Source organism: Hyla sarda, chromosome 8, assembly GCF_029499605.1.
Source record: "Hyla sarda isolate aHylSar1 chromosome 8, aHylSar1.hap1, whole genome shotgun sequence".
Classification (NCBI taxonomy): Eukaryota; Metazoa; Chordata; class Amphibia; order Anura; family Hylidae; genus Hyla; species Hyla sarda.
In genome coordinates, this window is record NC_079196.1 from 86217781 (window position 1) to 86233760 (window position 15980).

The window sequence follows — 15980 nt, forward strand, 5'->3', positions numbered from 1 at the left end:
GCTGCTCCGGCTGGGGTACGGGAGATTGCTGTTTGCCCCTCCCCCTGCCGGATCTGGCACTCGCAATGTAAAAACGAAGTGTGAATGCAGCCTAAGGCTGGGTTCCCATTACGTTTTCCCCCATACGGGAGCGCATACGGCAGGGGAGAGCTAAAACCTTGCGCTCCCGTATGACTTTCTATGCGCTCCCGTATATAATTAATTTAATGAGCCGACCGCAGTGAAACGTTTGGTCCGGTCGTCTCATTTTTGCCCCTTATGTGCTTTTTCCTCACACCTAAAACCGTGGTCGACCACGGTTTTAGGTCCGGTTGTAAAAGCGCAGATGAGGCAAAAACGAGCCGACCGATCGTTTCACTGCGGTCGGCTCATTGAAATGAATTACATACGGGAGCGCATAAAAAGGCATACAGCGCAAGGTTTTAGCTCTCCCCTGCCGTATGCGCTCCTGAAAGGGGGAAAATGTAATGGGAACCCAGCCTTAGGGGTTCCTTAGATTTTTCCTATACAGTTTTTGGATCTTTTTTTTTTTTTAAACATATGTCACCGTACAGCAAACCGTGGCCATAGACTTTCCATTCAAAACAGTATGCACCATATTGTATACGGGTGTCTTTTTCAAACCACACTGTTTTTTACTTTTTTCTGGACAGAAAACCGTGGCCTACCACGGTTTTAGATCCGGGTGAAAAACCGTATTAACCCGTATACTTTTTTTATTTTTAACATGGGAGTCAATGGGACCGTACAGACCTGTATATAAGCACGGTTCCATCCGGTTTTCACCATACGGTTTTTGACTTTGCACAGTTTTTTTTTTGGAATTTCAATCAAACCAGTGAAACTTTATTCATAATGGAGTGAAAAGTTCAAAACGCATGCCTTTTTTCCTTAAAAAAACGGATGCAATCAGAAATCATTTTTCAAACCGTATACAGAAAAAAACTTTGTACACACGTTTTGATACAGTTTAGTCAGGTTTTGAGGAATCCGTTTTTTTTTTTTTAATCAAAAACCTGATTAAAAAAAAACTGTATTGCAGAAACGTGGCGTCAAACGTCATGTTTTGAGGAATCATTTTTTATCAAAAACCTGATACGGGAACTGTATTGCAAAAACGTGGTGTGAACCCGGGCCTAAACGAACCCTTATATTCTCAGAAAGGATTATAGGGAGGAAGAGGTCTCTAGAGCAGTGTCTCCCAACCAGGGTGCCTCCAGCTGTTGCAAAACTACAACTCCCAGTATGCCCGGACAGCCAAAGGCTGTCCGGGCATGCTGGGAGTTGTAGTTTTGCAACAGCTGGAGGCACCCTGGTTGGGAGACACTGCTCTAGACTTGGGCAAAGGACCAGTGCAGCAGTTGCCAATAGCAACCAAGCAACTTCCAGCTCTTATAGTTGCATGCCCCTTTTATAAATACCCAATGCTATGGATTACTGCTGCACTTCTCTCTATTTTACATAACTATCGGTTCCTTCACACCATACCCGTGCACAGCCATGACTCCTGCCTCTGACTATGAGGCGCATAGAGGTCAGCTGTAAGCCTCCATTCTGACGCACACGTAACAACCGAACGCTGTCTATGACGGAAAACGTGCTCCGTACAGCAGGACCTGCAATCACAGCGCGGCCACCCTCCCCCCGCCTCGGCTCCCACACATCGGTCACCGTCCCCCTCACACAGTACAGGATACGGTCCAGGTAGTAGTTGTCTCTGTCTGCGTCCATCGCTGAGCCGCTCTGGTTGTTACAGTTGGAGTCTGTGCGTTGCCAGGTAACCACAGCTGATTCACAAACCACCGCGAGAGCAAGTGTCCTCTCGCGAGACTCCTCCTAGAGGAGTGCGGCCAGCGCGTGCTGCTGTTTTTATAGCGCAGGCGTATACAGCGTGAGGAGAGCAATGAAATACTACAGCAGACAGTATACAGGGGCTCATCACGTGACCATCAATGTACGAGGGGATTATGTGGATTAATAAAAAGGGGTCCTAATGTTAGACAAGGTTTCGGCTAAGTTTCTACTTGTTTTTTTTTATTTTATTTTTTTGGGACAAACGCCAAGAAAAACGCCAATTCTGCCGCATGGCGTTTTTTGGCCAAAAAAACGCTGCGGCCAGATGTTAGCTGTACATCGATGAGAAATCACAAAATGCTTATTCCACTTGGCGCTTTTTTGTTTAATTCTTTTGGCGTTTTTTCACTCTTTTTTGGCATTTTTCAGCTCCTTGGTGGTTTTCAAAATTGCAGCATGTTGAGCCACTGGCGATTTTTTTAGTCAAAATCGTTTTTTTTCCCATAGAAGTCCATGGAAGTGAAAAAACGCCAAGAAAATCTATATGTGGGTTTTAACTTTGGCCTTTTTTTCAGGCTTTTTTTTTTTACTTTAGCGATCCAAAAAAAGTGATGGAGATTCCTTTTTTAATAAAATTTCATAGGGTACCATTAAAAAAAAAATTTAAAAAAAAAGATACAGTAGTGATGTAAAAAATTGTAATTAACAACATTTTTATTTTTTAAAACATTTTTTTTAATAATTTTTAAAACAGGGATCAATTTATGTGTGCTGGTGGGGACCTAAAAATGTAGCCGACAATAATAAAAATGTAGTATGTGTATGTTTTTCACTTTTTTTCTTTATTTTTTACATTTTTTTTAGGTAGTACTACTACTCCCAGCATGGAACACAATGTTCCATGATGGGAGTAGTAACTGTACTAATTGAAAGAACGCCCGTTGCGATCCTCCTGTATAATGTATAGATGCGGCCGCTCTTCTATGGTCCCCTGCACTCACGTATATATACACATGTTCATTTTTCCCACAGAGAGCTGTGATTGGCCAGATGGTTCCAGCCTATCACAGCTCTCTGTGAGAAATAGGAATATGTGTATATATACGGCCGTGCAGGGGACCATAGAAGAGCGGCCGCCCGCATCCATACATTATACAGGAGGATCGCAACAGGCGATCTGTCAATTAGTACAGGTACTACTACTCCCATCATGGAACAGACTGTTCCATGATGGGAGTAGTAGTACTACCTAAAAAATAGAGAAAAAAGTGAAACACACACACACTTTATTATATTAAAACATTAATTTACATTTTGTTATAAAATATATAAATTTTGTTAAATAAAATTTTTTCCACCTCTACTGCATCCTTTTTTTTTTTTTTTTGGTTACCAATAAATTTTGGGTACCAAAAAAAACTGCCAAGGTGCAATTTCCACACAAATGAAAAAATGCCAGAAAAAACGCCAGACGCAGGAAATTGCACTGCCGTTTTTTCAGGGTGTTTTGGCACTCGATGCAGCGTGGATATACAGTAAAGTACATTACAGAACGTGTTTCAGCTGATAAGCCTTTTCAACTGCAGTTGAAAAAGGCTTAGGAGGAGATTTATCAAAACCTGTCCAGAGGAAAGTTGCTGAGTTGCCCATAGCAACCAATCAGATTGCTTCTTTCATTTGTGAAAAGGCCTCTGAAAAATGAAAGAATCAATCTGATTGGTTGCTATGAGCCAAGCTATGACTTTTCCCGACCAGAGTCACTAGCTGAAGGCAGGCATTTTTTTTTTTTTTTTTTTAAAGCCGAGGAACGTGCTCTCGAATCACCCAAAGTGCAAAAAAAAGTGCAAACGTGTTACACTAAAAAAAACGTGCACAAAGGATGCGGTCTATCGCAAGCCCTTCTCCGATAGGAGAGAGGCCCCCCAACAAACCTTACCCTTCGCCTCCGGACCAAAAGGTACCTGCTAGGTTCCAGGTTCGATGTCCCTTTTCGCCGAAGCTACTAGGGGACCACAAATGCTCCTGGCATCCCCCTTGGCGTTAGCCAAGGTATCTGCCCGCAGAGCCGATAACGGTAGGTACCCTGCCAAAGCAGGAGTACCCGGGGTGTTTGCAGGGAGGTGCGGAACCTAATGGCCACACACACCTCCCCTAGACCGCCAGGTGGGACACCCAGAAGGGCTACCGCATCCTGACAAATCCTGTGGACACACAACACGCAAAAAGTGACACAGTGAGACAAAAAATAAATAAATAAGTGAATGTGTGCAGATATACTGCCCGGACATCCGGCTGGATCTATAAAAAATTTCTCTGATCTTAGCCAGAAGGTCGGGAATCAAGAGGTGAGTGCCACAAGGTGAAGAGATCATGGTGCCCGAGCTTCAACTCAGTGAGCTGAAGGCAGGCATACAGCAGCAGACATTCTCCTGCCAGACCCGGCTCTGGAGGCCCAAAATGTGGTGTCAACGCACACTGGCCAATCACAGCTCTGCGGGAAATATGAATAAGTGTAAATATACGTCAGGGCAGGGGACCATAGAAGAGCGGCCGCTGCATCTATATATTATACAGAAAGATCGCAGCGGGTGATCTGTTTATTAGTACAGGTAGTACTACTCCCATCATGGAACAGTGTGTTCCATGCTTGGAGTAGTAGTACTAACTAAAAAAAATGTAAAAAAATAAAGCAAAAAAGTTAAAAACACACACACAATACATTTTTATAATTGTTGGCTACATTCTTATTTCCCCGCACACATAAATTGATCCCTGTTTAAAAAGTAATAGTTTTTGTTTTTCAATAATATACATTTCGTTAGATACAATTTTTTCCTTCACTACTGTATATTTTTGAAAAAAAAATTTTAATGGTACCCTACGAAATTTTACATCACTCTACATCACTTTTTTGGATCGCTAAAGTGCAAAAAAGATTAAAAAATGCCTGCAAAAATGCCAGTTAAAATTCACATAGCGTTTTTCTTGGCGTTTTCTCACTCCCATAGACTTCTATTGGAGCAAAATGCCACGATTTTGACAAAAAACGCCGGTTTGAGGGAACTACAGAGTTTTTTTCAAAACGCCAAAGAGCGGAAAAAAACGCAGAAAAAGTGCAAAAATGCTAAAAGGATTAAAAAAAAGTGAAAAAAACGGCAAGTGGAATTCGAAATTTGCGATTTCTCATTGATTTACAGCTAACATCTGCCCGCAGCGTTTTTTGACCCAAAAAATGCCATGCGGCAGAATTGGCATTTTTCTTTGCGTTTTGCAAAAAAAAAAAAAAAGTCGAGACTTAGCCTAAGGAAGGAGAAGTATAAGTCCTTTCTTTATACAGTCAGGGCCATAAATATTGGGACATCGACACAATTCCAACATATTTGGCTCTATACACCACCACAATGGATTTGAAATGAAACGAACAAGATGTGCTTTAACCCCTTAAGGACCCAGCCAATTTTCACTGTAGGACCCGGCCTTTTTTTGCACATCTGACCACTGTCACTTTAAACATTAATAACTCTGGGATGCTTTTACCTTTCATTCTGATTCCGAGATTGTTTTTTCGTGACATATTCTACTTTATGTTAGTGATAAAATTTTGTCGATACTTGCATCATTTCTTGGTGAAAAATTCCAGAATTTGATGAAAAATTCAAATTTTGCATTTTTTTTTTACTTTGAAGCTCTCTGCTTATAAGGAAAATGAATATTACAAATAAATTATATATTGGTTCACTCCCAGCTGTAACGCCCCCTCCCATCCACTTGCATTGAGGGGCGGAGCGTGACGTCACAGGGGGGCGGAGGCGTGACGTCACACGCCGCCGGCCCTGTTGTCGCCTGTAATCAGACCCGGAGCGAACACGCTTCGGGGACTGATTACAAACGGGGTGCCACGTGCATGATCACGGGCGTCTCCAGCTGCGGGACTCCCGCGATCAGGCATCTTATCCCCTATCCTTTGGATAGGGGATAAGATGTTTAAGCACCGGAGAACCCCTTTAACATGTTTTTACTTTTGGAAGACATCAGAGGGCTTCAAAGTATAGCAGCAATTTTCCAATTTTTCACAAAATTTTCAAAATCAAAAATTTTCAGGGACCAGTTCTGTTTTGAAGTGGATTTCAAGGGCCTTCATATTAAAAATTCCCCACAAATGACCCCATTATAGAAACTGCACCCCTCAAAGTGTTCAAAATGACATTCAAAAGGTTTGTTAACCCTTTAGGTGTTTCACAGGAATTAGCAGCAAATTGAAGGAGAAAATTCTAAATCTTAATTTTTTACACTGGCATGTTCTTGTAGACCCAGTTATTGAATTTTTAAAAGGGGTAAAAGGAGAGAAATCTTCCTAAAATGTGTAACCCAATTTCTGGCATGTTCTTGTAGACCCAGTTATTGAATTTTTAAAAGGGGTAAAAGGAGAGAAATCTTCCTAAAATGTGTAACCCAATTTCTCTCGAGTAAGAAAATACCTCAATTGTTCGGCGGGCACAGTAGAGTGCTTAGAAGGGAAGAGCAACAGTGGGATTTTGGAGAGTGAGTTTTTCTGAAATGGTTTTTGGGGGGCATGTCACATTTAGGAAGCCCCTATGGTGCCAGAACAGCAAAACAAAAACCACATGGCATACTATTTTGGAAACTACAAAAACGACTTTTCGTTAAATTTAGATGTGTAAATGAATTTTTTTTTTCACTAAAATGCTAGTTTTTCCTCAAATAATTTTTTTTTACAAGGGATAATAGGACAAAATGCCCCCCAAAATGTATAACCTCATCTCTTCTGAGTATGGAAATACCCCATGTTAGGACGTAAAATTATTTGCAGATGAACTACAATGCTCAGAAGAGAAGGAGTCACATTTGCTTTTGGGCTTTTGGCATTTGAGATTTTGGAGAGTGAGTTTTTCTGAAATGGTTTTTGGGGGGCATGTCACATTTAGGAAGCCCCTATGGTGCCAGGACAGCAAAAAAAAAAAAACACATGGCATACTATTTTGGAAACTACACCCCTCAAGGCACATAACAAGGGGTCCAGTGAGCCTTAACACCCCACAGGTGTTTGATGACTTTTCGTTAAAGCTGGATGTGTAAATGATTTTTTTTTTCACTAAAATGCTAGTTTTCGCCCAAATTTTAAATTTTTACAAGGGGTAATAGGACAAAATGCCCCCCAAAATTTGTAACCCCATCTCTTCTGAGTATGGAAATACCCCATGTGTGGACGTCAAGTGCTCTGCTGGCGCACTACAATGCTCAGAAGAGAAGAAGCGCCATTGAGCTTTTGGGAAAAAAAATTGTTTGGAATCGAAGTCAGGGGCCATGTGCGTTTACAAAGCCCCCCGTGGTGCCAGAACAGTGGACCCCCCACATGTGACCCTATTTTGGAAACTACACCCCTCACAGAATTTAATAAGGGGTGATGTGAGTATTTACACCCCACTGGCATTTGACAGATCTTTGGAACAGTGGGCTGTGCAAATGAAAAATTACAATTTTTATTTTCACGGACCACTGTTCCAAAAACTGTCAGACACCTGTGGGGAGTAAATGCTCACTGGACCCCTTATTACATTACGTGAGGGGTGTAGTTTCCAAAATGGGGTCACATGTGGGTATTTCTTTTTTTGCGTTTATGTCAGAACCGCTGTAAAATCAGCTACCCCTGTGCAAATCACCAATTTAGGCCTCAAAAGTACATAGTGCACTCTCACTCCTGAGCCTTGTTGTGGGCCCACAGAGCATTTTACGCCCACATATGGGGTATTTCCATACTCAGGAAAAATTGCGTTACAAATTTTGTGGGTCTTCTTTTTCCTATTAACACGTGTGAAAATAAAAAGTATGGGGCAACACCAGCATGTTAGTGTAAAATTTTTTCATTTTTTGAAACTAACAAGCTGGTGTAGCCCCCAACTTTTCCTTTTCATAAGGGGTAAAAGGAGAAAAATCCCCCCAAATTTGCAGTGCAATTTCTCCCGAGTACGGAAATACCCCATATGTGGCCCTAAACTGTTTCCTTGAAATACGACAGGGCTCCGAATTGAAAGAGCTCCATGCGCATTTGAGGACTAAATTAGGGATCGCATAGGGGTGGACATAGGGGTATTCTACGCCAGTGTTTCCCAAACAGGGTGCCTCCAGCTGTTGCTAAATTCCCAGCATTACAGAAATGCTGGGAGTTATTGTTTTGCAACAGCTGGAGGCTCTGTTTTGGAAACACTGCCATACAATAAGTTTTTTATTGGGGGGGACAGTATAAGGGGTGTATATGTAGTGTTTTACCCTTTATTTTGTGTTAGTGTAGTGTAGTGTAGTGTTTTTAGGGTACATTCGCACTGGCGTGTTACAGTGAGTTTCCCGCTAGGAGTTTGCGCTGCGGCGAAATATTTCAGGAAACTTACTGTAAACCTGCCCGTGTGAAGGTACCCTGTACGTTCACATGATGGGGCAAACCTCCAGCTGTTTCAAAACTACAACTCCCAGCATGTACTGACAGACCGTGCATGCTGGGAGTTGTACTTTTGCAACAGCTGGAGGCACACTGGTTGGAAAACCTTAGGTTCTGTTACCTAACTCAGTATTTTCCAACCAGTGTGCCTCCATCTGTTGCAAAACTACAACTCCCAGCATGTACTGATCGCCAAAGGGCATGCTGGGAGATGTAGTTATGCAATAGCTGGAGGTATGCAACTACAACTCCCTGCATGCTGAGACAGCGGTTTGGGCATGCTAGGATTTGCAGTTTTGCAACATCTGGAGGGCTACAGTTTTAGAGAACACTGCAAAGTGATCTCCAAACTGTGGTCCTCCAGCTGTTGCAAAACTACAAATCCCAGCATGCCCAGACAGCAAACAGCTGTTTGGGCATGCTAGAAGTTGTAGATTTGCAAGATCTGGAGGGCTACAGTTTAGAGACCACTGTAGAGTGGTCTCTAACTGTAGCCCTCCAGCTGTTGCAAAAATACATATTCCAGCATGCCCAAACAGCTGTCTGGGCATGCTGGGAGTTGTAGTTTTGCAACATCTGGAGGGTTACAGTTAGAGACCACTGCATGGTGGTCTCAAACTGTACCCTCCAGATGTTGATAGGCAACTCACCGGCTTCCGTACGATCCAGCCGCACGACATCGCCGCCCACCGATCTCCGTCGCCTGCTGCCTCCGTCGCCCGCCTGGATGGGTAAGTGGATCTTCGGCGCCGGTCCCCGTCTTTTCCCTGTCCTGTCCCTCCTATTGTGGGTGGGCAGGACGGGGAAAACGAAAGTTAACACCCCCCCCCCCCCCCCGGCCCCCGATCTGCTATTGTTCGTCGCTTCTGGCGACCAATAGCAGGGATAGGAGGGGTGGCACCCCTGCCACCTCACTCCTATGCCTTCAGGGGTGATCGTGGGTGTCTTAGACAACCGCGATCCCCCTTATATTCCGGGTAACCATAGACCCGTAATGACCCAGAATTGCGCAAATCGCAAGTGTGAATTCACTTGCTATTTGGCGCGATCGCCGACATGGGGGCGTCTAATGACCCCCCCTGGGCGTTTGCATGGGATGCCTGCTGAATGATTTCAGCAGGCATCCCGGTCCAATCCCTACCCGGCGTGTAGAAGTACCAGGGTCTCATGACGTACGTCAAGGGTCCTTAAGTGGTTAACTCTAGACTGTCAGCTTTAATTTGATAGTATTTACATCCAAATCAGGTGAACGGTGTAGGAATTACAACAGTTTGCATATATGCCTCCCACTTGCTAAGTAACCAAAAGTAATGGGACAATTGGCTTCTCAGCTGTTCCATGTTCGGGTGTGTGTGTTATTCCCTCACTATCCCAATTACAATGAGCAGATAAAAGGTCCAGAGTTAATTTCAAGTGTGCTATTTGCATTTGGAATATGTTGCTGTCAACTCTCAAGATGAGAATCAAAGAGCTGTCACTATGACCCCGTTCACACAGAGTAATTTTCAAGGAATTTACTCGAGTAATTCCACCTGAATTTTCCGCTTCAATACATTGAACATGTCATCTGGCATTGACTTCAATGTATTTTCCGCTTTTCCATTCACACTGCGTAAATTCTGCTCATGGAATTCCGCTGCGGAATTCATCTCTGCTTGAAGAAAGAGCATGTTCATTCTTGAAGCAGAATCCGCTAGCAGAATCCCATTGAAATCAATAGAAATATATTTTTTCCACCCGACAACGTAATGTGAGCGGAATACGCGCGGAATTCGTGCTGAATTAGCACAGACATTTTTTTCAAATCCAGCCCCTGGATAAAGGATGACACCCATTCAACACCCATTTCTCCACCCATTTTTGACTCGGCAGCCATTTTGTGTATCAGCAGACATTAGAGACAAAGCTTGAGCATCTTGCTCCCTGTAAAATGTCGCAACAAAGCATGGAGGAACATCGCATTAGACTTCACCCCCCCCCCCCGAACTGCGACTATTATTGACCATCATGGTCAATCGTCGTCGCCAGCAACGTATGGTAAGCAAGTTTTGCATTATTAATATGCAGACCTTTGTGTTTTTGTTATATGTTTCAAATGATTTTAAAACATATTTCAAATGTTTTGTATTTAGACTCAGAGAAGGTGCAAAAGATACTGGGTGCACCCTATCAACAGCCTTAGAGATTCCCTTGGCCACATCAGAAAACTATATGATGAGCTTAGAAGGTAAGTTTCTATGAATTTACACACCCCACTAGTCTTTTTTTATTATTGTAAATAAAATCATAATTCCTTTATTTTTATTTACTTATAGGTATCCCGAAAAGTTCTTCAATTTTGTGAGGATGCCTATGGAGGCCTTTGACAAATTGCTGGACATTCTTGATCCTCACCTCCAGCTTCAGGATACAAGAATGCGTCAAGCCATCAGTCCCAGAGAACATTTGATGATCACGTTGCGGTAATTTTTATTTTTTTTAATATTTCAAATGATTGTATATTATATTCCAAAAAGGGGATAATGTTCCTTGCATGGTGTTGTAGTTTTGGCACAGATGCAAAGCCATAAGCTGTTTCAAATATTTTTGGTACATGCAACACTCTGCATGCTCAGATGCAACCTACACCTCTGCAGCTGACCCAAAACAAATCCCAGCATGTCGCACCATATAAAATGTACTGTTGCAACAGGCTTTCATTTTGACTTTTGGTGTACGCTGTACAGTGAACCCCCGACCTATGATGGCCCAGATATACAATAATTTCAACATGCGATGGCCTCTCAGAGGCCATCGCATGTTGAAGGCAGCATCAACATACAATGCTCTTTTATGTCGGGCCATCGCATTAATGGCTATCTGGCAGCGCAGACTGCTTCAGCTGCCACCGGATAGCTGTTTAAGGTGCCCCGTGTTGTCATTCACCTGTACCGGCACTCCTGACCGTCCTCTTCGGCATCCCCTGCACTCTCCATCGTCGTCATCACATCATCGCGCACGTCGTCACCTCATCCAATAGGTGCGGCGTGCGCAGCGACATGATGACTGCGATGAAGAGACGCAGCAGAGATGGTCCGGGGACGCGACAACAGCGATGGAGGGCCACATCCAGGGCAGTGGTTAGCGGTGGGGACAGGTGAGTACTGTATTACCTCCTAAACCAGTGGTCTTCAACCTGCGGCCCTCCAGGTGTTGCAAAACTACAACTCCCAGCATGCCCGGACAGCCATTAGTTTGTTGTTAGGGCATGCTGGGAGTTGTAGTTTTGCAACATCTGGGGGTCCGCAGGTTGGAGACCACTGTCCTATACTTTACATTGCACGTATCCCTCAACATACGATGGTTTCAACTAACGGTCGTTCATTTGGAACACATTACCATCGTATGTTGAGGGAACACTGTAATTATCAGTTTTTTACCATGTTTTTATGGATACTGTACTAATTATTATTATTTTTTTTTTTTTTTTTTTTCAGATTTCTTGCAACAGTGGAGAGTTTTGCATTGTTGTACCTCCAATTCCGGGTTGATAAATCTACCATCTCTGGAATTGTGAAGTCAACATGCCACGTGATCTGGCAATACTTGCAGCCCATTTCAATGCCCAGTCCAACCCAGGAGACTTGGCTACAGGCAGCAGCAGGCTTTCAGTCTGTAGCACAATTTCCAAACTGCATAGGCGCCGTCGACGGGAAGCATGTACGAGTGCAGAAGCCACCGGGATCAGGATCCCAGTACTTCAATTACAAGAAGTACTTTTCTATGGTCCTGATGGCGGTGGCTGATGCCAGTTATAAGTACATTGCCATCGACGTCGGCGCCTATGGTAGTACTGGGGACTCACGGGTGCTGAGGACATCTGAATTTGGGCGTCAAGTTTTGCAAGATCAGGTGACTCTGCCTCCACCAAAACCTCTTCCTGGTACCACGCATCTAGTCCCCTTCGTCATGGTATCGGATGAGGCTTTTCCTCTGATGACTAACCTGCTGCGCCCATACCCACAGAGGGGACTGAATGCCCGAAAGAGGGTTTTCAACGCAAGGCTGAGCCGGGCACGATGCTTCGTGGAGTGCACCTTCGGGATCATGAGTAGTAAGTGGAGGATCTTCACCTGTGCAATGCAGTTGGATGAGGCCACAGTTGATGCAGTCATCAAAGCTGCGTGTGTCCTCCACAACTATGTCCGCGACTATGATAGCCCGGACATAGAAGTGGATACACACAAGGCTTTGAATGATGAGCCAATCAACTGGGGCTCAGGTCGTCCATCCAACCGTGCTGTACTTGTGAGAGAAACCTTCGCTGACTATTTCATGTCCCCCGAAGGTGCAGTGCTTGGCAAGTTTAATCAGCCTTGGTGATCATCACACGTTTTCTGGAATTGATGGCTAAGGACCTGAAGCAGTTTGTCAACGGTCTCCATAGATGTCCTCACCTCATGGGATACCTTCAAGCAAGTCATCTACCTTCCGGTGTGGTCTTCCCGTTCCCTCTGCAAAATCATGTTCTGTGCTACCTTTTGCACACATTTTACAACCAAGTTATTTTCTTACAAATTATTGTTTCTTAATAAAACTTTTGTTATCAAATTTTGTGACTAAATTCTTTTCATTACAATTTTTTTATAGTATGCGATGAACTAAGTTTGGAGTACAAATAGCTTAGTTAGTTACACCAGTGTTCCATAAAAGGGGTGGCTCCAGCAGTTCCTAAACTATAATCATGTCTTGACAATAATGCAATAAAAAGCAAAACACAAATAATTTCCATAGGAAAAAATATTTATTACATAAAAAAAACTTTTACGTACGGCAGTGTGTGGCCAGTGTGTATGAGAAATAATCACAGTCGTTGTTCCCGTCGACCCTGCAGATAAGAGATAAAGCTTGTTCTTCTACTTCCAACTGTTTATCTCTTATCCGGAGGGGACGACGTTGGGTAGACTGTGATGAAGGGGGGTTAGTATCCTGGGAGGTAGTAGCTTGGGAGGGACCCGGAGTCTCCTGGGAGGTAGGAGCCTAGGAGGGATCCGGATCTTCAGGATTTCTCTCCCATCACTCTCTGTTGAAGTTTCCGGAACTGGAGTAGTTGTTCCAGATGTGCGTGGAGTAACATCCTTGTGGAGGACATCCATGGATTCTTCAACTGGTGTTTCTGGCTGGTAATTTCCACTTGTTCTAATAAAAAACAAAATAAAAAAATAGTGTTTAATAAAATAAAAAAACATTAATGGCATTTCAATTTAGGAAATATTTAAAAACTTACCTACGAAGCTGTCTGCTTGGTTGCAGGAAACTCAGTTGTTCCTCATAAGGTATTTTAGCCCGCTTTGCCGGGGATGATCCACTAGTCTCCTGTTCATTAGACATTTTTATGTAGTAGTCCCTGGTGGACTTCCATCTGGTACGTAGTTCTTTTATTGTCAGATTAAAAAGGGTAAACTAAGTTAAATAACTTTAAATAAAATTACATACGCACTATATTAAAAAAACTAGATATACTTACAAATCTCTTCTCTTGAATGTTCTGTCATTTCTAGAAAGTTATCATACATAGCGTTAGCTATGGATTACCACGCATTTTGGTTTGCGTCCGATCTGTCCCACAACAGTGGTCTTAACTGAACCTGTTAATTAAAAAAAAAATTAGAATTTCATTTTTTAGATTTCAAAAGGATATTTAAAAGTCAGGAGCTAAGATACAAACTACTACTTCCATCAAGCCCTGATACAGCCTGTGATAGAGCTGATACCCCAACCAAAAACTACTACCCACAGCATGTTGGACTATATAGTAGCATATAGTGTAGGTCAGTGTTTCCCACCCAGGGTCACTTCCAGTTGTTGCTAAACTACAACCCGCATGCTGGAGGAACATAACGTAGTATATAGGAGAGGTCAGTGTTTCCCACACATGGGCACCTCCAGCTGTTGCTAAACTACAACCCCCATGCTGGAGGAAAATAACGTAGTATATAGTATAGGGCAGTGTTTCCCACACATGGGCACCTCCAGCTGTTACTAAACTACAACCCCCATGCTGGAGGAACATAACATAGTATATAGTATAGGGCAGTGTTTCCCACACACGGGCACCTCCAGCTGTTGCTAAACTACAACCCCCATGCTGGAGGAACATAATGTAGTATATAGTATAGGGCAGTGTTTCCCACACATGGGCACCTCCAGCTGTTGCTAAACTACGACCCCCATGCTGAAGGAACATAACGTAGTATATAGTATAGGTCAGTTACAACCCAGGGGCACCTCCATTTTCCCACCCAGGGGCACAGCTAAGCTAAAGTACAACTCCCACCATGTTTGACTAAAGTACTACAGAGAACAAGTCTGCTAAATAGTTAATAACAGGCAGTTAAACACTTTACCTCAGTAATCAGGACATCAAGATCCACTTGCATCCTCTTGGATGTCTTTTTTTTTTGGACATTTTGCACTATTGTACACCTATATATAGGGAGCTTTCCAGAACAGGTGTATTTACTTGTGATAACAGTCTTAAAATGGCCGATTAGGCCCTCCCACCGTTTTTTCCCCTCCCCTTCTTCCTCCCCTCTAGTTTCCTCGCGTTTTTCTCGCGTAATGTCAGCACACTTTCCGCGTGCATTCCGCATGAATTCCGCGCAAATTCCGTTCATATTCCGCTGGGATTCCGCGCGAAATTTTTTTTTTGTTTACTCGCAAATTTTTGTCAGCGTGAATTCCTCAAGAATTCCTCTGTGTGAACATAGCCTTAGGCTGAAAAAAACAAAACAAACCCATCAGAGAGATAGCCAAAACATTAGGCGTGGCCAAAACAACTGAGCTCAGCAACACCAAAAGACCTGGAAGACCAAGGAAAACCACTGTGGAGGATGACCGAAGAATTATTTTCCTGGTGAAGAAAACCCCATTCACAACAGTTGGCCAGATGAAGAACACTCTCCAGGAGGTAGTTGTATGTGTGCCAAAGCCAACAATCAAGAGAAGACTTCACCAGAGTGAATACAGAGGGTTCACCACAAGATGGAAACCATTGGTGAGCCTCAAAAACAAGAAGGCCAGATTAGAGTTTGCCAAACAACATCTAAAAAAGCCTTCACAGTTCTGGAACAACATCCTATCTACAGATGAGACCAAGATCAACTTGTACCAGAGTGATGGGAACAGAAGAGTATGGAGAAGGAAAGGGACATCAGTGAAGCATGGTGGTGGTAGTGTCATGGCGTGGGCATGTATGGCTGCCAATGGAACTGCTTCTCTTGTATTTATTGATGATGTGACTGCTGACAAAAGTAGCAGGATGAATTCTGAAAAGTTTCGGGCAATATTATCTGCTCATATTCAGCAAAATGCTTCAGAACTCATTGGATGGCGCTTCACAGTGTAGATGGACAAAGACCCAAAGCATACTGCAAAAGCAACCAAAGAGTTTAAGGGAAATAAGTGGAATGTTATGCAATCGCCAAGTCAATCACCTGACCTGAATCCGATTGAGCATGCATTTCACTTTCTGAAGACAAAACTGAAGGGAAAATGCCCCAAGAACAAGCAGGAACTGAAGACAGTTGCAGTAGAGGCCTGGCAGAGCATCACCAGGGATGAAACCCAGCAATGTCTGGTGATGTCTATGTGTTTCAGACTCCAGGCTTTAATTGACTGCAAAGGATTTGCACCCAAGTGAGATGCACATATGCAAACTGTTGTAATTCCTACAACGTTCACCTGTTTTGGA

General features: G+C 43.3%; 2 protein-coding genes across 9 annotated transcripts in view; one reads left to right on the forward strand and one right to left on the reverse strand.

The window, feature by feature from the left end:
* The window catches only part of SPAG16 (sperm associated antigen 16), a 1122606-nt gene extending 1120707 nt beyond the window's left edge, over positions 1-1899 (reverse strand). For 3 of the 8 annotated variants that reach the window (XM_056536065.1, XM_056536062.1, XM_056536063.1), the window contains exon 1: positions 1698-1896. In XM_056536065.1, coding sequence (XP_056392040.1) covers positions 1698-1731 — 34 coding nt within the window. In that variant the 5' untranslated portion in view covers positions 1732-1896. Of the gene's footprint in view, positions 1-1488; positions 1583-1697 lie in introns of those variants that run through there. The other 5 variants (XM_056536059.1, XM_056536066.1, XR_008847220.1 and 2 more) reach the window with 4 other exon arrangements.
* Positions 1900-9111: 7212 nt separating this feature from the next.
* Positions 9112-12777, forward strand: LOC130284647 (uncharacterized). Its single transcript, XM_056535200.1, has 4 exons — positions 9112-10285; positions 10381-10475; positions 10564-10710; positions 11725-12777. Exons 1-4 carry the CDS (start codon positions 10256-10258, stop codon positions 12608-12610), a joined length of 1158 nt encoding a protein of 385 aa, XP_056391175.1. The 5' UTR covers positions 9112-10255; the 3' UTR covers positions 12611-12777.
* The last annotated feature ends 3203 nt before the right edge of the window (positions 12778-15980 follow it).

Bases quoted from the DNA above. Each gene is read 5' to 3' on its own strand.
- LOC130284647 (XM_056535200.1), top strand. From the start codon at position 10,256: ATGGTCAATCGTCGTCGCCAGCAACGTATG. The intron at 10,286-10,380 runs GTAAGCAAGTTT...TTTTGTATTTAG, and splicing joins GTCGTCGCCAGCAACGTATG to ACTCAGAGAAGGTGCAAAAG. The intron at 10,711-11,724 runs GTAATTTTTATT...TTTTTTTTTCAG, and splicing joins CATTTGATGATCACGTTGCG to ATTTCTTGCAACAGTGGAGA.